Raw genomic sequence first — 23,752 nt, forward strand, 5'->3', positions numbered from 1 at the left:
GCAGAGACGAAAGTGCATATGGGGATTACAAAAAGAGCAGAAACAGAACAAAACCAGGCCGAGGGAGAAAATCTCCATCAGTTAGAGTCTACAAATCCTGACAAGGGTAAAATGAATCTGTTTTTAATCGTCTCTAAACGCTGTAGAAAGTTTACAGTTATACTCACAGCTCAGTAAGCCATTGTTCATATCTGAGAGTGTGTGGAGGCTGAGCCCAGAACTGGTTCACACCATAGAAAAATACCCTGGTTATTTGCATTGTTTTTTTTTTTTTTGTTTGTTATTGTTGTTGTTGTTTTGTTTGGTTTTTTTAAACTGTACATGAATAAGTTTCTATAGAATAGATGAAAAAGATACCGACCTCCACTGGCACTGCTTCAGCCAGTTTTCTTTACATCCTGCACCACTAAGAAAGATGAATCCCTCATTGCGTTGCTACATAGCTAATGTTATAAGTATATGCTCAAAACCAATATTAGGCTAAGGAAATCCTACACAGTATTTATTTATATATATGTATATATTAGATCAGATAATGGTTTTATGGTATCTGATAAACATTTCTTTAGCTAATTCCGCGTCCATCACAGGTCACTAATCGGATGGCAATGACTAACCACTTAAGGCAACATTTTCTCTTACCTGTCGTCAAGTTCATTGTGGTTAATATTCGGATAATATGACCCAGGAATTTTGGGTAAAGGCAACTTCTAAGTCAAGTACTGTTTAATTCATTCTGTGATGACTCAACGTAATGCTCAGTCAATGGTAAATCTATGCACGGCAATAAAAGCAGCACTGATCCCAAATCACACGGATGGTAACTTCAACAAGTACTTAATATCCAGCTGAAAGAAAAAAACAAACAAAACAAAAACAAGGTTCTCAGTGTAAACATGCACTTTTAGAGTAAAATCAATGCTGCTTTCCTGCCATAACTTTGCCAGGGGGTTGTGACTGGTTCCTGGCCTGAGTCTTTCCTCTGTACCAATGTGCGTATGGAGTCACAGTGAAAAACTCCATCCTTCAAATGCCTTTAACACTGTACTCAATATCCAAGAAACGTAAGGAGGAAAAAACAAAATGCCTGTAAGGTTTGAAGCCCCGGTGGTTCAGTTCAAAGCGTTGAAGCGTCCAGACCTCCAAGTCTTTGCTGAGTCTTGCGTTAACGCCTCGGTGGACTGATTTGGGCGCAGCGCTCTGAAACGCCGGTGCCGGTTGTGGTCTGACGAAACCTTTATGAATTTCACTCGATATAAGTCTGGTCTAAACATCTTTGCCTGAATGATGCTTGTTTTTGTTTGCTTTTTTGTTACATTCTAGACCAGACTGCACCCTCCTCATGCATCCTGACGTCCTCCTTATCCATCCGTTGTGAATTGGGGAACTTAACAAGAAAGACGATACTCACTTGGAAATGAAATAACACTCGTCAGTGTACTAATGTGCACCGAAACAAACAAGTCACAAAGGAAGTACACTACATTGTTTGCTATGATCTCAGCTGCAGCCGCTGATGTGGACTATGACCTGCGTTAGGGAGGTGTGCAACGACTCATTTAGTTATAAAAGACCAAGAGGCCAATATCTAATGGAAAATCTTAAAATGAATCATTTGATGGTCTGGACCTCTGTCTGTGAATGTACGGCTACGTGTTCACAAGCATGTTTGAATGATGGACGAGAAGCAAACATGACCGAGCTGCAAATGTTGTATCTGACTGTAGACGCACAGAAAGGGGGCCTGTGTGTTGGTGTGTGGCCCAGCAGCAGCTACGAAGTGTTCGATGTGTTGGGGCTCCAGCCCATTTGATAAGCTCTTTCCAGGGTTCTCTTGCAGTCCTGCATCACCGTGCTGAACACGATGTGAGGGTACTGGACCACCAGTCTCTCCACTGTCTCCTCGTTCACCTGCAAAACGTACACACATGATCAAATCAAATCTAAGATATTTTTATTTACGTAATGCCAAATCATAACCAAGTTACTTCAAGGCACTTTACAGATGGAGCAGGCACAGGCCAAACCCTTCAACGCATTTAACAATAATAATTTATTCTTTTTATTTTTTTTGTGGGTTATCACACATCACACAGCCATGAGAAAGTTTTGCAGAGAGTTTAATTATCACCACTCCTGTGATGACTCAGATAACCGTTGGTCGATGACAACCATGCAAATTGCCAAAAGCTCCCCAACGGCTGAGTAAAGATTGAGTACGGGAAGTGAAACCTGTTTGAATGTTGGCGTGGGCACTGGCCCGTAAAAGACATTGAGCAATTGAGTGTTTGAATGTATTGTTTACAGGTGCTATTTGTTCGGATTGCAGTATTACTGCACTGACATGCTGTAAGGGGAAGATTCTTAGTGCAGGTAATGAGCTCTACACTCAGCACATCATGATTCATAGTGAACAAATCCAATTTCATTTCATTCACTCAGGACAGACTTTCGAGCCATTCTCGGAAAATGTCCTAAAAAAAGACAATTGGATTTATTTAAAGCCATTTAAAAATCTTTACTTTCCATCCATGATATTTTCCTAAGATAATCAGACACAGATTCGAATGTGTGTTCTGTTAAAATGGTGATGCAATATATATATGGTAAGCAATTACAGTGTATACAGTGTATGCACATGCAGTATTCATACATACACAACTGGACGATGGCAGCCGGTTCAGCAGCAACGGACAGCCGAGCTCACGGGGCTAATGAGGCCTTCGTGCTCTCAAAGGACTAGAAAGACAAGCAGCTAATGGGCTCACCAGCACTTCCTCGCTCATGTAACACCCTGTCAGACCATCACTGAGAGCCGAGGGTGAGAAAGCCCGAAAATCTGACAAAGAGCAGAGGCAGAGTAACCCCAGAGACCTCGAGGGGTTAACCGCAACCCACCCAGAACCGACCCCCGCCCACCCGCAAGCGTGACACTTTCCAGGGGAAATGATGTATAAACACTCACACACATGTTGAGCACACAGTCATCCGTTGTTGCCAAAGCAGTGACAAAGTATTTCACAGTTTTCCCCGAGTTCCCTGCCCAAGAACCTTTGGGTTTGTGTTTTCTGGAAGAAAAGTCTCGACTGGTAAGAGTTCCCTGGCTCTTATTCAGGTTGCGATCAGTCTGTTGTCATTTTCTTTCATTCTTTTACTCTCTTCACTGAACACAATTTCTTAAAGTGGACGGTGTCAGCAATTCATTATTAAGTAGAGAAACTGAGACAACAATGGACAGATGGACCAAAAACTGTCAGGACGAAACCAGCAGAATTTGAATGTAATAAGTGTGCTTGAGCGAGCAGACCGTGATGCCTCTTGGGTCGCATAAGGAAAATGGAAACTCTGCACAGCACTCGTCAGTTCAATAAGACTAAAAGACAACAACAGCCTGCACCCCGTCTGATTGCCAAGGAAGAAGCAGCGAGATGGAATTCAGGTGCTTGATGCCAACGCACAGAGGTTTAACAGACACTTTCAAAATATCACTGATGCAAAAATAAAATCTTATTTTTATTTTTTTTTTATTCAGCTTCTGAGAGAAACATTCTGGGAAGAAGTGTCAAAAATAAGTCCTGCATCAGTTCTGTCTCCAGTCGGAGCTGAAGACAGCGAAAACAAATTCAAGCAGAAGGCTTCGAAATTTGAACAAATTTCCTGACGCCACAAATTCTGGGAAGCCGCATTTAAACTGTGTGAAATGGTACGAGTGGAAATGAAAAAATGCTTTAAATGCTGTGATCAAAGCTGATGCATTAATAACGCAGCATTTCAGGATATTGCCTAAAAGAATTCATTCAGCGTTTCAACTCCCGAGCAAGACACAACATTCACTCTGCTGCTGCGAGGATCAAACTGAACAAGTGAAGCGGTAATGTTGAACCTACTTACATAAAATGTTTGGATATTTCATCCTAAAGGTTTATTCTCACAGTGAATGGAAAAGAACATCGCAGTAAAGAATCCCTGCACGATTCTCTCTGTGCTATTTTGAGAATCAGTGGCCGGGCTGAAAGCATCCTGCGAAAGGCTTTTAATGACCTCAGGAAGTATGTTCCCACAATGCAATGGCAAACCTGTTCAGTGTCTGAATGGCTGTTTATCTCAATCAGCTGACTGATGGAAACATCTTAATTTTCTTCCAAAGAAAAATCAACTTTGTGTCATTTTAGGGTGTAAACCTGACTCATTGTGTGGTATTTGGATAAGTTCGTGTTTGCCACATGGCTGCATCCTCACTTTAGTGAGAATAATTATGGGATGCGACCTGGGTATCTGACCTCACCACTAAATTGAATCATGAAGTGATAACTTTTCATTGACCGTCTGTTTTGTCGAGTCTTGGAACCTTTTCACACATTTAGCAACTGGCTCCAAATGGTGATCATTAGCTTTTATGTGATGTTGGATCAGCCTCATACCAAAATATTTTTTTATTCTGGGGCCTTTCATTAGGATGTGGTAGTGGCCAGATGACAGGAAGTGAAAGAGTGTAGTGTTTCATGGTCAGCGTCTTAAGCTCGAAGCCACAGCAGCGACCCCGCACCTGCTTCTTCAAGCCTGCAAAGATGGCGACACGTTGCCTTCACAGAACTGCTGAACCAAGCCCTCCAAAATCCGCAACTACGGAGAGGAGTTAAGTTTGTTATGACATATGGCTGAGCCTCATTAACAGATAATATGACAAACCCCTGATTGCCTTCATAACATATTACCCTATATTCTTGAAAAGAGAATGAAACATCCCACAGCTCGTTAATCAGGGCTTAATTGCAATTAAAAGAGATCTAAAGAATAGACCTGTCACACTGATGGGAGGCCGTAACATTCATTAATGCCAATTTAATGTGCGCTCTACTTGCTGAGCAAACACAGCACCCACAAAATGGCTCCCAATCAAAATGCTGAATCATTTCCTAATTGCTGGTGGCGGCTTAGTTTCATGTCGCAATGAGATCGTTTTTGAAGGAAATCATGAAAGCACTAACGATTGACTAACCTCAGCTCCTGTTGATAACAATGTTAGTGGAGGAAGAAAAAAAAAAAAAAGAAATGCATATTATTAATCTTTTTGTGTTTTTTGCTTGAATTGGTTTTCACTGAAATGTCACGTACAAAAGGTGTCAAATGGTGGGAATCTAACATGCTATCATGGCGGAGGCAAAAGCCGATTTTAAACGGTTCCTACACAGCACAGAATCTTTTTCTAGCCGCTTTGAGGTTTATGTTGATTTGTGTTGACAGAGGCATCGATACTTCATACTGTAGCATCCAGTAAAACACCCCAACTGCAAATGCCTGACAACTACAGTTACTGTATGTGTTTTCAGACCGAAAAAAAAAACAAACAAACCACCCGACAGAATCCGTTCCCAGGGCTCGCAGCTACAGTCCTCTGTCCAGAGCAAGGCTGCATGCCCTTTGCATGGATCTGTGGTATGTTGAATGAGATGCGATGACATCACCACACCTGCTTGGTATTTGCAGCTCGGAGCTGATGTTAGACATGAAGGTCAGACCAAATGCTGTGGGTAACTTGCTGGCACAGAGGAGAGTCCTCTGGTTACAACAGTTGTGCCACTGATTTCCACAAACCAGTGATTCAGCTGTTTCTTCCCAGAGTGACATTTTGTTACTGGGCAAAACTGCGCTTAGCGATATTTTTGTTGCCAGGCAACATAAGCTGAAAAATGCTTTCAGAAAGCACAAGGGGCCCTGATGGCTGGAACGGTGCTTAAGATATACGGCTCTGGCAGAGAGCTTTTCTTTTCTTTTTACCCCATACAGTCCTGATCCAGTGTACTTCACTGCTCAACCCCTCCTCCAGACCCGCTGCCAAGTCTGTAGAGGAGCCATATGATAGAGCAGATCACGACACACTGATGATTCTAATCTTTGAGAAGCATCTGGGAGCGCAGCCACTGCTATCTGGAGCAAGGCCTACACTTATGATATTTTCCCCCATTTTAACTTCAAAGATGCGGTCCTGTAGATCTGAGCGCGCTGTAATGCATGCTGACAGGTAATGTGCCGTTGTCAGGGTTTACAAGAGGGTGAGAGAGGGATGAGGGGAAAACAAAAAGATATATGTCTGATATGTCATTCAGCAAAAGGCGCCTTTTATTTGAAGATGCTGTACAGTAAACATGGATAGTTTATAGGGTTGTGTGTGTGCGAGTGCTTGTTGACTACCCTTCCTCCACTTTTATACGTGATGACTGAAGGTAAGTCCCCGAGCTGACCTCTGTGCTCTCTGGGACTACTCTCTTTCTTAACAGCGAGCCCCTTTTTAAGACTAATCCTCTGATGCAAATGCACTCTATCACCACGTAAAATATACATTTACCGCAAATGCTGGGCCGCCCCGCCGTAAGCAGCACAGTAAAACACGTCATAAAGAAGAATAATGTCACACCAGTTCACATTTTCAGTGGGAAAAAGAAGAGCGAGGTCGTAAATCGATAATCAGATACACAAACACGAAGACGCATATTATATTAGACCGGCATGGTGAGAACACCCTCTGAGTGCTCCTAGCAATCAAGCAAGGGAAATGGAATAAAGACAGAGAGTTTAGGAAATAGAAAGCTAAAAAAAAAATGGCCCGGGCTCATCCTGAATATATCAAAGCCCACTGAGTGCTGTGTTGCACAATGACCCTGGAAAAAAAAGGGCAATAAAACCAACTGTTGGTATTGAAGAACTTCAGAAGTAAATTTAAATAAATGTGCATTGAAATACCAGAAAACTAAGATATGTTCAGTGGGCCTCTTTATATACAGTTAGGATTTTTTTTTTTTTGTTGTTTTTTTTCTCAAGGAAAATGGGACTATTTCATTTTTATTTCCTCTGTGTTTTCATTAAATTCAGCACAGGTCTGCAGGGCTCTTTTCTTCTTCCCTCTCTCATTTTCTTTGGCCATGTCACAGCCATTGCAAGTCCCAGGGCCATAAAGAGAGACAAATACCCCCCGTTCCCTGTCCACTGCTATGTAGAAAGTGTATCAGTCAACCAGTAAATACATTTGGGGTAAATGTTTAAAAAGCCTGTTTGGGCAGCAGAAGAATTCAGTGCATCAGGTCTTGGTAAAAGGCAGATTAAACGAGTCAGGATTTAAACAAGCCAGATTTATAGCCTTCTTTAAACTGCTCAGAGGAAAGGCCTTGGTTGTAAAGTTTCTAAACGAGTGACTAGACAATTGAAAGATAGTTCTCCATCTCTGGTAGGAAGAGGAGAGAGAGGAAGGAGGGGGAATGAATGGATGAAAGAGGGGAGAGGGTATAAAAAAAAAAAGTAAAAGTGGCTGCAACAAACTTATTCCAAGGGATTCAATATTTCTAAATGAACTATTGATGCATCGGCTCGGAAGCTTAAGGAGTGAACCGCTCTTTACTGAGGAAAGCCGGAGCTCAAACATTTTGATTTTGTCTCAGAAATCCACAGAGCATGGCTCAGAACGTGCTTTTATACACCAGGTCAGGCACCACTTGCGACAACTAAGGTCTGGTCCCGCTCACACAACCTCTTCCCTGCACAATATCAGACAGCAGCAGGGCTGAAAAGACGAGTGTCAGCGCGCGCACACACACACACACGCACACACGCATGCATGCATGCACAGGGGCTCAACTGAACAGGGTCAGAGAAAGAGGTTCTAGGGGCCCGGTTTGTAAACCCCACACTCCATCACGCGTGACAAAGGTAACTAAAGGAATGTGTACGAGCTCAGCCCAATCCCTCTTTCCACAACGGCCTTCTTATCTCTGCAGGCTGCAGGAAAACATTCCATAACTCAAGAGGCTTTGCACAACTTATTTGTTAGTTGTAGAAAAAGAAAACACCATAAAACAGACTCGCAGCTACATCTTAGCATGTTGAACTAAAGCAGAGCTAATTAAGATCGGAGGTGCTTCGAGGAGGTCTGATGTTCCAATCGTGTCGCAAACCTTTTCTTTCTTTTGCATTTAATACGCTAAATTCATTTCTATGCACCAAAACATACCAGAACTGAAACCAAAGCTCAATTTGTCCTCAGAAATAATACAATCAGTCTTTCTATCACAGATGTATGATATAACATATAATTATGAGATAAAGATATCATCCCATAAAGTAAATGATATGATCGTCCAGACGCCCATGTGCACTTTGTTAACTGTAACCAAGATCAGGAACCAGGCCGAGGTCCAAATAACAGTATATTCATTCTAATCAGGTCCAGGTGAGATATTGCACTGTTGCCTCGGGTCTTGGATCTGCGTATCAATTTATCTAATCTGCTGCTGTATCAATGAATCCAAGTTGACTCGCCGTTTGCTTTGATCAGACGGTTCACCATAAGCGCTGTTGGAAAAAATGTCGTTTTTGAGGTAAGACAGAGAGTGAACTGTGAAGTGGTTTGTTCGGGCAGACTGCATTTTGGATTGGGTCTAATTAAACCATGTGTGTATTTTGGACCAGGCCTGACAGGCAAGTCAGACCCGGCCTCTTTTCTTCTTTTCCATTGGTGCATTTCATACTGGGCCCGAACTGTCCGACATGCCTCTGACCTCTGTTACAATCCAGATTCCATGTAATTTACAGCTAGGTGCAAAATGGATTAACAGTGAATAAAATGTTAAGGCTACTTTATTGTAATTTTACAATATTTAAGCTTAATGAAACATAAATTTATATCTAAAAAAAACAAAACAAAGATAAACAAATTGATTTGGTGATGGTGGGACACACAACGAAACAATCAGATACAGACAACAAAGGTGATTTACCGCACTGACCAGTGATGGCAAGAAAATAATCACAAGTCTGCTGAATGCTCAGCAAAGCAAGACTGCTACTTTGTCTTATCATGGCAAAAAGGCATAATGTATTAAGGGAGGGGCAGGCGCGTGCATGCGCATGCGCGCACACACACACACACACACACACACACACAATCCAAAACTGTAGGAAGAAATTCCAGAGCAGCTTACTGGAGGTCAGACACAAGCAGAATTTCTTACAGACAATCACAACAGAGCCACTGTGTTTAATTTCTTCACCTCCCATGACTCCAAGTTCTTCAGAATAAATAAAGAACAAGGACGACTTGACCCTGTCCCTACGAGGAACACAGTGATACAAAATTCATAGTGACTCCTTGGAGCGAGAAGAGAATGGATTAGATTTGTGTCAGCGGTTTAAGTTACAAACAAGGCAGCGAGCGGCACGGTAAGCCCGACACACAGACACCACATACTGTCGAGTGATTATTCTGAATAATCAAATGAAAGGCCTGCCATTAAAGCCCAGCTCCTCAGTATTTTAAAAGGTCAACGCAGTTGCTGATTTCCACCTTTTGTTCCCACCACTGTCAATACACGCACAAATCTTGACAGCATGATAAATCTCTATCGTTGTTTCTTTTTCCCTCAAATGTTAAGGGAGCAGCCAAACACTGTCGAACGGCTATTTATGGCAACAAAACTTTTTCAAAGTTTTCACATCCACTGGCTACTCTGCTTCTGATCTATAATCAAGCTGGACATCAATCAAAAAAACAAAAAAAACAAAAAAACCAAACAAAAAGAAAAACAAAAACAAAACACCCTCACCTGATTGTGTTAAATTTGTACAGACATGGAATTCAGCAAGGGAAGCTCCACTGTCATTAGCATTAAATAGCTAATTCATCACAAACACAGTCACACAGTCACACACTGCGGCTGCAGGCTAAAATTGGGTTGTGACCACCTGCTGTCTCTCTCAGCGTTCAGGAGACGGGAAAAAGGTGCACTGAGCCAAACATTCGTTATTGCCCAAAAACATATCAGGATTGGCAAGCCTGAGTATACAGGCCACACTGAGTCCTGTCTACTGTCTGCCCATGACTCCATGAGATTATGTTGACCTCTGTTGTGATGAGTAAACAGCGCTGGATGAGGGAGAAAGAGGTGGAGAAAGGGGTGGGGTGGGGTGGGTGGGGGGGGCAACTTGAATGAACTAATTGAATGAACAAAAGATGTGAGCGGCATCCAAAATTCAAACAACCTTGGCTGTCCTTGCTTCGAGGAGGGTGAGGAAGGGAGAAAAGGGAGGAACAAAAAAGGGGTAAAAATAAAGTGAGGACAGGGTTTGGAGAGTGTGCGTGAGCCACCTGGGGTCAGGTTTACATGTGTGTGTCTGCTAGATTTTTTTTGTTGAAGGGCAATTGTGAGATTCCCTTCAGATACTCAGTGAACTCTGTTGGTGTCTCACTTTATTTCACCCCATCTCCTTCACTGTCCCTTGCTCCTGCCCTTTAGAAACAAGATGAAGGGATGATCAGGAGGCGGCTTCAGTTAAGACCCCCAATCAATACAGCTCTTCTTCGCGGGATGAGACTCCGAGATTACACTGAAAAAATCACAAACGGCAAATGACTCTTTCAAACTGCTTTCTTGACTTTGAACATTCAAGTCGGACCAAAGCCTTGAAAATAAGAGCCAGAGAACCTGCCTACCTGACACTTGACAGTGTGCATGTGGTGTCTTTCTGCTAATTCCCTCTTTGCTTCAGAAGCCTTTAAACTAAGGACCCCTGCTGTCCTCAGTAACAACAGTCATCAAAGAAAGTTTTGCTGAACTCCCCAACTCTCATTTCCTAAACGAGAGCTAAAATGCCTCTTAACTCTTCACCATAATTCATCTTTGTTTTCCTCACTCCAAACCTCCAGGCCCTGAACAATTAGGTCCTTGTTTATGCCTGCAAATTGCCGTGCCGTGCCTGTCTGTGTGTAGTCCCCAGCAGCTGGATGTACCCGTGGAACAGCCGTATTGATTGGTGTGTCTGCTCTTTTAACAAGGTCTGTCTGGTTGCTCTATCTGGGGGTGCAGCAATGTTCATACCTGTTCCCCAAATGGTGCTCCACCTCAGCACAGGTAATGGGAACATGCTTAAAACTGTCACACACAAAACTCTTGTTCGGAGGCCATTTGTGAGGAGAATAGCCGGCTTTGACGCTATTGTTTCATTTGATCTAATTGTACTTTTATTTTCTCTTGGTTTCTGTCATTCGTTAAATCATTTTTTTTCCCCCTTTATTTCTTTTTTTTTCTTCCTCAAGGCCAACGCTTGTTTTACTCTCCATTTTCCTCCCTCATCTCCTCCATTACTATGATGACTCTCGCTGTCTCCACCAGTTGTCCCTGAAGGGGCCGGTAGCATTCAGTGTCGCTATTTTCCTAGTCTGCCTTCGTGCTGACTGTGTGAGTTTGCTTCTCTCTGTTTCACAACCTGAACTGCCCATTTGTTTTCACTCTAATGAAGTAGTGGAAAAGAGGGGGTGGGGGGGGGTAAAGAAGAGGAGGAGAGGGGAATGAGCGGAGAAAGGGGATGAGAGGAAAGGAGGAACATATGAGAAAACGTCTGTAACGAAAACATTCCACTGGAGCTGCAAAAAGATCAAGATCCCCCAGAGTTATAAATCAGCGGGGGCCAGAAGGGCACATTATAGGAGAGAGTAACTTAACACAAACAGCAGAGATATGAAAACAGTGTCAAGATAAGGAGCACAATGAGTTATGCTGTACAGTGGCTGGCAGTACACTGTCTTTCTGCACAAATCAATAAAGCTAACTGTCGGATCCTTGACCTTGTAACTGGAGACTTGTCCTAATTGTTGTGGTGAGCCAAAATAAAAGTAAGCTACAAATGTTAAAGCGCTAACATTCGGTGAATTTGTGAGTCTGGCAAGTTTTTGCCCACTCGTGTGTCTGCTCGGCCTAAGAAGGCTACCGTTGTTACGGCATCGCTGCAATTTTAGTCGAAAAATATAGATCATGCCAGTGCGCTGAATTTCGACGCTCACTAAGCTCAGCCTAGATTAACACATAATGCTCTGTTGTGTTTCTGGAAGTGAAGAAAGTTTAATCCTTCCCACAGAGAAGAGCAAACATTTAACAGTAAGCTCAGCGGGGGAGCCGGGCCTTTCTGCAACATGCGTGCTGACACATGCGGCACTGTCGAGCGAAAAAGGATCCGTTTTTCAAAAAGATTAAGGAACTTTTTTCCTTGAGACTTTCAGCTGCATACTTCAAAAGACTGGCACAGAGTCATAGCTGAAAAGGACAAAATGAATTGATTTGATTATTTTGGGGGGTAAGGCTGGATCAATCGCATTCTTTTCCCCCTCGTCAGAAAAAGGGTCGTTTGGCCCCGAGGGCAGAGGGGTGTAATCATTCGAGGCAGGCGGAGCATGCCATTTACTCGGGCCTGGAGGGGCTCTGATTTCAATGCTCCATTATGAACTGTGTTAACAGCAAATAACATAAATTCCTGTCGGAGAACACACACTGTCATACAAAGAAATGTTGCATTGCCGCATGTATAAACACACTGAGACACAATAAAAATCCTTCAGGGAGACATGTAGGGGAGGGGAGAGGAACGGAAAAAAAAAAAAAAAAAAAATCAGTCAGACAAAGGCCCACATTCCACATTATTAAGAGTGTAAACGTCCCGGCTACTGAAATGAGACTTTAAGAAGGAAAATATTACTACAATCTGATGTAGGTCTATTTTTCCTGACTAAAAAAAAAAAAAAATAAAATAAATTCTTCATATTCTTCCTCCCAAATAGCTGTGGACGCACAATTCAGGTTCTTTGGCAGTAAAATGTATACAGTACGGAAGCACGTTTGTATAAACTGTGACGGAGGAAATCGATCCTTCACACTGCTATACATGAGGAGAGCCAGCTGGATCCTGTTAACAGTTCTTAGATGAATTCTACACGTTCTAAGTCCTGTGACATTCAGGGAAGCTGTTACATAAAAATTCCCAGCGTTTTTGACAATTCCAAACAAATTTACACACTGTGAGGTTGCGCCGCCGAGGCGGAGAGCCGACTGGGTTTGTCCGCACTGCGTGTCAAGGTTATCAACAGTGTGCATTTGTTTAAGATTGACGGGACCCACACAGAAACTTAACTCTGCATTAGTTACTGTGGGAGGAAGCTTTGAGGGGGACGGAGCGGGGGAAAAAAGGGAGGGAGGGAGGGAGAGTTGAAGAAATAAAGACAGACTGGAACTATATTTATTTTAAATAGCCAAATGTATACTGTAGAAGTTACCTGAACATCTGCAGGGCAGACAGGCCAACGGCAGCCCGAGTAACGGCTGAGCAGGTCAGCTGGTTACTGTGGTATAGTCAGCTTAGCTTCGTTTTTAACCATAGACAGATAATTGTTCCACATTCCTGCAACGTACACATCCTGAACAGAAACCAAGCAAAAGTCCTTGTAAGGGAAATATTAACTTTGGGATATTTGCAATATATCCAAAACACTGTCAGCATAGCTTTCACAAGGAATAACCATCTGCCAAAGCAAACTGCTCTGTGGAAGTGTATATAACAATTTATTTTCGCAGAGCAAACATTCATGGTTGGTACGTAGAACAAAATTATTTCAAGTGGAAGCTATTGTCAGTGAGTCCCTTAGCTTCAGTGTGTTGGCTGAGATGGTAGTGGGTTTATAAATATTGAGATGGTTGCTTAAGTGTGTAGATCCTGCGGCTGAACTAAACAAACTGAGGTTGTGAAGAGTCGGAATAGCGTGGAATTAAAATCCATCAACCTTAATTATCAAATTGGTCAAAAATAAATAAATAAATAAATAAATCTGATGTTAGACACATTCTGAGGTAAGGTGGTCTCGCCTGGAATCCGTTTGTGTTTCTGTGTCCTGCTGTTTCAATGCAGTTCTCCAACAAATATGAACTTCATAGCTGACCTCACAGATGGAGGAAGCAGTCCCTAGCCTCACACTGTGATTTGAGGAAAAAGAAGCTCAAACAGATTTGTCGAGATTAAAACAAGACGCAGTGATTTGGATCAAATCAAAGGTTCGGTCATTTGCTGAAGATTTTCATCACGACCGAACGTGATGGAATTGCGAGTTGTCCTCCAGCTTCTGAGGGCAGAAATGAGATTAATCAGATTGGATGCTCTGGATTTTACTGCTCTGATACACAAATAAAACATGATACAATACTGCTCAGAGTGCCAAAGTCACAAACAACACAGGGGGAAAAAAAATCGGGACAAAATTTAAATTGAATACATAATCTATAAACAGCTGAAAACAATTTTGCAAAGTACTTTAAAATATTGATTTCATTCGTTTAAGAGACGCAGCATGCGACACATATTACCTCTGAACTTACAGTGGACAAAACAAAAATGACAAAATTGAGCATGCAGATTTTTTTCAAATGCACTTGACCCTCTCAAGTAAAACAAAGAAGTGACGCAGCAGTGTGGCCGACGGCTTGAAGGCAGTTCGGCATCAGAGGAGTCACCAGCCGGTAGGCCTCCTGACCCAGTCTCTAACCAGGATGTGAAAACAGAACCAATTACTGCTTTATTTTGCTGCCATCAAATGGAAAACAAATAGACTGTGCGGTAGAATCTAGGGAGGAGAGACGAGCAGGGGGACGGAGGTTTGAGAGATGCAGGGAAGCAAAGAGAGGCAGATGAGAGTGGGAGAACATGTTCAGTGCTGCCCCCGGGCCGACGCGAACATAACCACAATTCTCCTGGTCGGTCTCTCACGCTCACCTTTTTACCTCCTCAACTCGCTTCCCAGCTCTCATTTTCAATACACCCATCGCAATAACAGCCTATTTCTGTTTATTTGTTTCCCTCTGAGCGAACTTCGGATTACCCCTATTCTTCTCTCTTTCTCTCTGCCCCCCCCCCCCCCGAAACCTCACCACATATACTGTAACTCTATTTTTTCATCTAACATAATAAAAAACAATGAACAACAACAACAACAAATAAAGGAGCTGCCGTGGGCTGATCCCTTTCCCCAACAAGACCGGGCCAATCCTCACCAGTACTCCCACCTCATTTGCAATGCAAAACACAATTTTAGGACACGAAAAAAGAGAAGACAGAGAAATGGGCGAAGGGGGCGAGCATGCAGTGAATTAATTCAGTGGTTCGGGCTTGGTAATACAACTGACCTTGGAAACTGTCAAAGTCTTCGCTCTGCTCAATTCACACCCCATTACAACCCTAATAGCACCAATTACTGCTTTATTTAGCCGCGTACTCCCCCAAACTCCCTCCTCTCATAGAGCGAAAATAATTATTTATCTTTTCATCCTCAGGGGTAAATCACGAGTACGAACATCACGTCTGAAAAAAAAAAAAAAAAAAAAAAAAAAAGGTAAACATGGACGGAGGAATGAGTGAAAATGTTTCTGAGAGGGCAGGGCCGTGAAAACTAGGAAAAATTGTTATTCCAGTAAAGATGTAGGCCATTCCAGAAGAGATTTTTATTAGCATGGCCGTAATATCGATTGTTGGGTCAGTGAGTCAGCGAGGCAGGGGGGAACTAAATGAAAATGGAACCTAAGTGATCACCTGCTATGTAATGCAGTTACTCTTTATTACTCCTAGATAAATATGATGGATACACATTCATGTCTGCAATAATGTGAACTGAGTACACCGCTTAATCTCGGAAGCCTTACATATGGGGTCACAGTCAGACCCTCATATGTTTTAATTTCATTACCGTATAAATAGATAAATATGGTACACTGGTGTTCTTGTTGCAATTAATAATCTGCGGGTAGGTTTTTTTTTTTTCCAGAGAAATCCATAGGGTCAACTTTGAGGCCATGACACACAGATAACGCTGATTTTATAATGAAAAGATAAAAATGATGAGTTCCCAATCCGGTGAAAGGCCTTGAATATAAGTCAAAATCCCTCCTCCCTCCTTTTCGCCGCTGCCAACATCTAGTTGAACTTTTTACTGCACAGCGGGGACTTTTAAATTTGTCCAGCTCAAAACCCAAATGTAAAATTTTGCCTCAACCTGAAAATGAAAGGCTCATTAAAACACACTGTTACACTCACCATATGGAGGCCCACCAGCATTGGAGTTATAGCCTGTGTTGTGCACCCAGCTATAGTGCTGGAAACCAGGTTGTACAATATGAGCACGGACAACAGTTTCTGCGTTGAGACAGCTGTTCGCTTTGCTTTCCTCGTCTGCCCCTCATCCCGCTCATGACAGACTGAGTGATCCCGCTCTAAGTGGATGCATCTGGGTGGCAGGAGCTCCCTGAACCAATCGCAGAGGTGGGTGTGGTTGTTACCATGGCAGTATAACTAAACCCGGTTAGCGATTGGATGCATTTGGCGGCCAGAGGAAAGTTTAAGGGTGACTTTGGAAAGATCATCTCTCAGACCCAGAGGCATGCCAAAGTAGTTTTAAGAAGGGTCATCATGTCACTTTATTTCTGTTATCACCCAACCAGCTGACTCAAACATGCACCACGTAGACATACTGGGCACACAGGCAGCAGAGGCTTAACTACTCCACATGCTCTCATCTGGATATTCTTTTAATTGGCCAATTGCCCTAATCTGGGACCTCGGAGGGTTCACGTATGTGTGTGCTTGGCCCCTGTACTTAGATGTATGTTTGTGTGTGTGTGTATGTTTTTATAGTGCATATTACAAATAACTCCTGATCCGTGCATACTGAATGTATTGGATTGGTACCTACAGATGGGAAGCCAGACAGCAGCTGTCATTATGGGGTGAGACATGTTACCTTGTCACATCTCATGAGGCCCAGGTAGCGGAGGGATTTGCTGCTCTGAGCGATCTGTGTGGCTCCCTGGTCTGTGATATCCTTACACCAGCCGGCATCGACGGTCTCTATGGTGCTGCTGTACTGGCCTATGGCTATCAGAGCTGTGGACGCAGGAGGATGGAGAGAGGGAGGGAGGGAGAGGAGGAGGATGGAGAGGAGGAGGGAGGGAGGGAGGGAGAGAAACAAGGAAAGGTGTTAGTCTGACAACCTTTCTCATGCAAATGTGGCAGCGTCGTTCCTCCCACAGAGACGCACAGAAATTCAAAGTGAGACTGGGGCAAGTCATCTGGCCAGCTGTGACACACAATTCCAATGTTTACACAATGCCTCGAAAGTGTACACACATGCGCACGGGGTAAAGCCCTAAAACACACACGCACATGCACACAAATCTTGCGCACACCGCTGCAGGACTCATCCATGAGAGCGTTGGCATGAGTCACAGCACTGAAAGGCAACGACACCGTGCCAGGGTAAAGTGTGACTCCATGCCAGTGTATGATTTAATTCTGCCTCTGTGTGTGTGCGTGATTCTGTGAGTGTCTACTGCCAGGGCAGAAACACTGTGCCAGGGTAAAGAGTATCCACCAAAACAAATATCTTCCAGTGTCTGTGGGCTTTGTCACATACCACCACACAGACACACACGCTCACGCAAACACACTTTCGATACTGTTTTAAGTTATTTGTGAGCACAGTACAAATTAAAGTATGTAGCCGACAAACAAGACAGGATTTAATCTTCTGTAATTTATCTCAAACAAAGACATACTTTTGCTGCATTAACACACAAGCGCACACACACACACACACACACACACACACAGACTCACAACAGATTTCCTCATCAATCTTTCACCTGCCAATTGTTGGCCAGACGGAGGAGACCTGTGCTCCACCACTCGATTGATAGTGCAGCTCATAGATCGATTGGCAGGGCCTGGGCTTTGTTCTAAACTCTCACACAACCATCACTTAGAGAACGGGAAGAGAGGAGGAGCAGTGAGGGATGAGAGAAAGATGAAAGGAAGAGGGGTAAAGACACAGAAAGCCTTTGACAGCACCTTCAAATAGTTGCTTAGCCCTGATGTTGTTTTTTCATTCGCAGAAATCCAATTCACTTCAAATTTCTTTCTTCTTTTTGACAAACAAGCTCGACTGAAACATCTCCACTTCAAATGGGGAAGGGGGGAAAAAATCTTTACGAATGTGTTGTCATGTTGGACTGCTTCCTCTCTCTCTCTCCTTTTTTTTTTTTTTTTTTCTTTTAACTTTAATCACCTGCACTCGACAACAATCAGCGATGTTACACCACACTGAGTAGGACTAGAGGAGTGTGCGCACACTTTGTAGTACCTATATGCTTACACTGAAGAGCGAGGCTTGTTATGACTGGAGAAGGGAAATGAATAATCTCATGCTTTTTAAATCGACTACATGTATTTCACCCTGCGTCCTCCTGTCCAGCTGGAGCTATGTGAAGCAGGATCTCCTGCACACAGTGCACAACACATGTAGTATGTAACGTGTGTAATATATAGCTTTGGGCATTTGCTCCACATGTGGTTCTTTTTGAGCTCTAGTGTGCTCTTGGATGCCATACATAATGGCACATTATGGCTAAACAGGCAGTAACGCAGCTTTGAAGCAACAGTATGCTTCATGTAAAACAGCTCTGTGGGGAAAAAGCTCCAGCGGGGCCAGATGGGCGAACAGCAAATGAAGTGGCCATGTTGTTTTTTTCACTAGTAGCGACCGGACGAAGTATTTTAAAAACCGAGACTGTTTTTTTGTGTGTCTATCTGTTCTCTTGAGGCGGGTCAAGTGGGTAAATACCTCCCCATCCCGTTCCCCTTGTCATGTCCAATCACATGAAACCAAATTCGATTACCAGGCTCAGACCTCTCATCTGATGTAAAGACACACATACTGCGGCTGTTAAAACTCCCTTGCTGTGGAGTTTTTCTGAAGAACAGGAGGATCAAATAAAAAAAGAGGAGAGCTTCATAGTTAACTGAACCAAACAACAGAATTGCCTCTTCTTCCCCTCCACCATCTCTCCATCTCTGCTCCTTCCCCTTCAGCTTTACTTCTTTCAAGCTGACGGTGGATGTGAGCAGACAGCTGCTCACCACAGTGAATGTATAAGAAATGTAAACGACTCCATCGTCCGTGCGTGTCCTGATTACTGTGCGGCGCTCACCTCAGCACACAACCTCCCTCGTCTGTATTAGTGTCAGTAGACTCCAGACTTCATAAAGAAAACATATGGCACTTTAAGATAGCTCCAAGGAGAGCAAACAGCAACGAACATCATTTCGTTAAACTCTCAAGTTGGTAAAGCGGTGACATCAGATAATGCTTTTGTCAGAACAAGCCAGGTGTTAGGCTATTTAGACTTCTTTAGTAGTCTATCAACAAGTTCATCTGGTAGCTATTACAGTCTAATATCCCTGTGTGTGCTCTGCCTCTCCCCCACCCGCCTTTCTTTGATCCTCTATCAGGAGACTGTAAACGCTTACTGCTCCCAGTGGCAAATGGAAATCGTTGGCTACCTTTGCAAACGAGAGAAGCATTCAGTGAAACGTTTTTACTACAGTCCAACAGTTTTGTTTCCTTGTGCGGGGACAGAGAGGGCAATCGTAACCTAGTGCCTTTGTTTGCTAAAACCGTGGTGAGGAGACAAATAAAAATGGTGACGTGATGAAAGATGAAGAGGTCAAACTCTGACTTTGTGTTAAAACGAAATATAGAATGAAAAAATGGTTTATCTTTGCATCGTGCGTGAAATTCAAGTAATATAAAGGTAAATGACCTGAGCAGAGATGAGGTCAATGTTTTTTAAATTGGAAACAATCTCTCAGTACTCAGCCATCGGATGTTATTTTAGCTTACAACACTTTGCCTAAGATGAAATTAATTATGCAAACGGGCTTGTATTCGTTATAATAATGATAGTATCTTTTGTGCCCCTTGTGTGGTGATGCTTGAGTCCCCCTGATGACTGCTGAGTGTGTACAGGCCTAAATCCCTGTTCAGCAATTAGACTCCTGAGGACGTGTTGAGAAATCAATTAACTAAGGCTACATAAGTTAAACTGACACACAGGTAGCATTAGACTGGCAGCATTAGGTGTTGATTAATACTTAGACTCTATTTAATTCTATCTACATGATTTCAAATAAAATAAAAAGAGTCATTCAACAATCCTTATTCAAATCAGTCCCTATTCATTCACAATTATATTGCTTGAAATTTAACCAAATAATGTTAAAATATAGGAATTTCAAGAAGCTTTGACTGAAGCTGCATAAGAGATCATAGAAGCAGGAAATTGTCTTTCCTGACTGATAATGATTTTCTGTCTGAGAAATAGATGAAGCGATATGCAAGAGACATTAGGGTGAAAGAGAGGTGGAGGAGTCAGAGGAGAAAAGAGGGGAAAATCCCATTCTGGCAGCAGGAGCTGTGACTGAGCGGTGACTATACACTCATAGACGGTAATGAGGACACACTCTGCTGCCCAGCCTGAGAATGGCTTTAAGAGCCGGTTTTGTGCGTGTGTGTGCGTGCGCTCCACCTATAGTGTGAAAAGAAGCGGAGAGAAAGGCTGATCTTAAATCCTGGATATCATTCATTTTGAGCATGGCACATTTCACCTGTCTTTTACAAACTGTCTCTGGGGGATAAAAGTATGTCGCCCGATGACATACAGGTGGGGGAATCACATTTTAACCCGGCTGCTTCAGCTAATGTAAAGTCCTCTTGGGTTTTGGGGTAGCATACTTTCTTGCCAATCAATCTGCAAGCAACAGATCAATATAAACAGTGTCATGGATCATTTAGTGTCTTTAGGAATAACATCTCTGTGTCATTCTTCAAGTGAGAAACCGACTAATGTTGAGCAGAGGTGAATAAAACCTTCAGTCCTTTGGTGTCTATTAACCTCTGGGGTTCAGGCCCACCCCCGGGCAGGAATTCATAACCTATTTCTTCTCCATTTCAGACACAAGTTGTTGTCAAAGACCATAAATAGCACATTTATCCAAACACAGGAGTGGTTCTAGGCTAAGATAACCTTGCTCTAAACAGCGGGGTCAGGAGTTGGTCAATCCTGCGATGACCGCAACGTGAGAAGAAGCCTCGTTTTAATCAGCTTACTCTCCTATCTCTGTAACTGACCTCGGAGATTCAGGGGTTAAGCATCTTTTACAGGGTTATTAGATATTCACTTATTACATTCTCCTAAATGATGGTGTGCCATTACTGCTATCTTATTGCTCTGAAGCCATCCCCATGCCTGCCTGCAGTAACCTTATACACCATATTTTAACCACTGATGAAGACAGAATGCCTACAAAAATGCGAAGGTATATGGTAAAGATTTACTATAATGCAGTGTGTGCATATGTGCTTTGTGTGTGTGTGTGTGTGTGTGTGTGTGTGTGTGTGTGTATAAATATGGCAGCGGGGACAACAGAAACAGACTTATTACAGCTGATGTATTCCAGACAGCACAACTGTCATGTCTAATGTGAAAGACATTCACTTGGTTCTTTGTGTTGCGTTTAAAAACTTGGCCTCAGCTTTGCCCTCTCCATTGTGCTCCAGTATGCCCAAAGCCAGATCTCTTCAGCCTGCGAAGTTGTGGAAGTCACAACGAACACACAAGCTATTTTTAAGTAGATATCACAATCTGGAAATGTTTTTTTTTTTTCCTTTCTTTCGATTTTGCCCCTGCCTGGAAAACCAGACCAATCAGCAAGCTCATGTTTATTCACTCACACAGATGGGTCTGGCCTCCCTCCCGTTCAGACAGATTTCAATCCGTCTGGCTAATCACAACCACTTATCTAAATGGGGTGGGTTTGATACGATGACTGACACAAGATCGCTGTTGAAACATTTTCGTTAACAACCGAGATGGCTGTCGCTGATGTGAAAAGTGGTCTGTGAGCATACTATTCTAACAGTCTGAGACTAACTAGACAATATATTTCTCTGGAAAAGAAGAACTACACACATGCTGTCGTCCTTTTTACTTTTTTCCGTTGATCTGCAGTACTGGGCAGCGTGGCGGCATAGCGGTTAGCGCTTTTACCGGTTACCGTGCCTGGGGCCCTCTGTGCGGAGTTTGCATGTTCTCCCTGGGTGCTCCGGTTTCCTCCCACGTTTGGGTTGATTGGTGACTCTAAATTGTCTGGGTTTGTCTTCAGCACCCCCCCGTGACCCGGAAACTGGTAAGCGGTAGAAGATGAATGAATGACTCTGCAGTACTTCACACATGACATTTAATCCATTGGTCCGTTTCCATTGATAATGCCCCTTAAAAATCGTACACGAACTGAGAGGTTCAACACCGGCGGATGCAAACTGGTCCTTCAGTGCCGGGCTAATTTAACCCGAATCTCTTACCAACAATGACACACATATTTGCAAGAATTAGGTCATGCTAGTTTCAGTTCTGCTTTGTATTTGTAAAGATTACAAACACAGTGCTGCAAAGATCTCTAACAACCAGGAAGTGTTTCAGAATCTGTACATTGGTGATCCCGAATTAATTAGTGGGACTGCTTTGTGACACCATTAGAGTTTTGTATAATTTGGCATTAATGAAAATGAAGCCGCTTGATGTCAAGGAATTGATGGTACTGTCAACAGGTTGTGGAGACAGAACAGATACACTGAAGCTACTCAGCTGGCCTCATCGACAAAGTTCGCGGCTGCAGTGCAGGATTTTCCCTTTATCACATGCAATTCATTTTCTCAAGGTTTATTTTTAAGGGCTGAATTTGAAGGACTTGGATTTTAATGGGTACATGTTGTTCTGGCCTCCATTCTCTGTAAGCATGTGCAGATGTGCCAGTGTTTCCTTGGCAATATAAGATGACGATAAATTTCGGCGGAAAAAGAAAAATATTCTCACAGGAGTGTGTTTACATGCGTGTAAACATGCATGAGCACAAGAGCGTAAAAACTGTATAATTTGACATGAATGAGTACCATGTGAGTGTCACTAATCTCCGTTGATGGCTGACCTGGCCGGGCGGTTGCCTCACAGCCTGATTGATTAACACAATATACTCATCTTCAAAGTAGCTAGCCAAACCGACTGGGGTCACACAGAGTGCCAGAATGAATGCAGTAAACAACATACCAAATAAAGCTGAAAGCGCACAGACATGCAGAAAAACACAGAGGAGGCAGGAGACAAGAGAGGGACTGTTGCTTTGGCCTTTGGTGAACTGAGAATTAACAAATTAAAAGCTGTGAGAGCTCATGGGAACTGAAGAAGCCATGCACACGATCCCTCGATCTTGTGTGTGGGCGGGGGCTGCTGAACTTTGTGTGAAAACCACCGAGGTTTATCTTCCATGCATTGACCCAAAAACAAAAGGTTGATAAAAATAGAAAGGAAAAAAAAAGAGAAAGGGGGAGTAGGAAAGAGAAGACAGGAAATATGTCGGGGGGAAGAGGTTCCAAAGAGGTGATGCTTTGGCCTGACATTTTGGGCAAAAAGCAATCAAAGGCCACGGAGAACTGAAACAGGCACGGCCCGGTCGGCAGACACGCAAGATAGGAGGAGCAGATTGAGTGCGACACAAGGAGGAGGGAAAGTACTTTATGGTGGGACACGCTCAATCTGGAAAATTAATTAGGCAGAGGGCAGGGAGAAAGCAGTGAGCCTTCTTGTATGTTTGATCACTGAGGGCACAGGCATTTTCCCAATCAGCCTCAGATCTGATGTAAACCAGCAGACGTATATCATTTTGTGGCAGCTGGTGCCTGTATGCCTCTGTGTGTGTGTGTGTGTGTGTGGGGGGGGGGGGGGGGGGGGGGGGGACAAAGAGAGAAACAGAAACAATCAGAAGACCCCAAAATGTGGCAGGACAACAAACAAGAACTATTGTCTTGCAGCCAAACACTCACGTTGCCGTTTACATCCATGTCTGTTCATTGTATTTGCAGAACACGGTGACGTCAGAATGAAACTGACCTCTGACCTTCTCGTTATGCAATGTCACCACCTCACAACTTTGTCCCATTTGATTTTTGTGTTTGAACATTTGTGTGATTTTTGAACATTTGTCAGATGAAATCAAATTTTCTCCAGAT

The 23,752-nt window shown here is 43.1% G+C and overlaps 1 protein-coding gene across 1 annotated transcript in view; it reads right to left on the reverse strand.

Moving 5' to 3' along the window:
- Positions 1-217: 217 nt before the first annotated feature.
- Positions 218-23,752, reverse strand: part of fbxl17 (F-box and leucine-rich repeat protein 17) — a 199,876-nt gene continuing 176,341 nt past the window's right edge. Inside the window, exons 10-11 of the mRNA XM_029510041.1 lie at positions 16,595-16,737; positions 218-1,911 (exon numbers count right to left, since the gene is read on the reverse strand). Coding sequence (XP_029365901.1) covers positions 1,774-1,911; positions 16,595-16,737 — 281 coding nt within the window. The 3' untranslated portion in view covers positions 218-1,773. The remainder of the gene's footprint in view (positions 1,912-16,594; positions 16,738-23,752) is intronic.

The sequence above is a fragment of the Echeneis naucrates genome, chromosome 9 (assembly GCF_900963305.1).
Source record: "Echeneis naucrates chromosome 9, fEcheNa1.1, whole genome shotgun sequence".
Taxonomy (NCBI): domain Eukaryota; kingdom Metazoa; phylum Chordata; class Actinopteri; order Carangiformes; family Echeneidae; genus Echeneis; species Echeneis naucrates.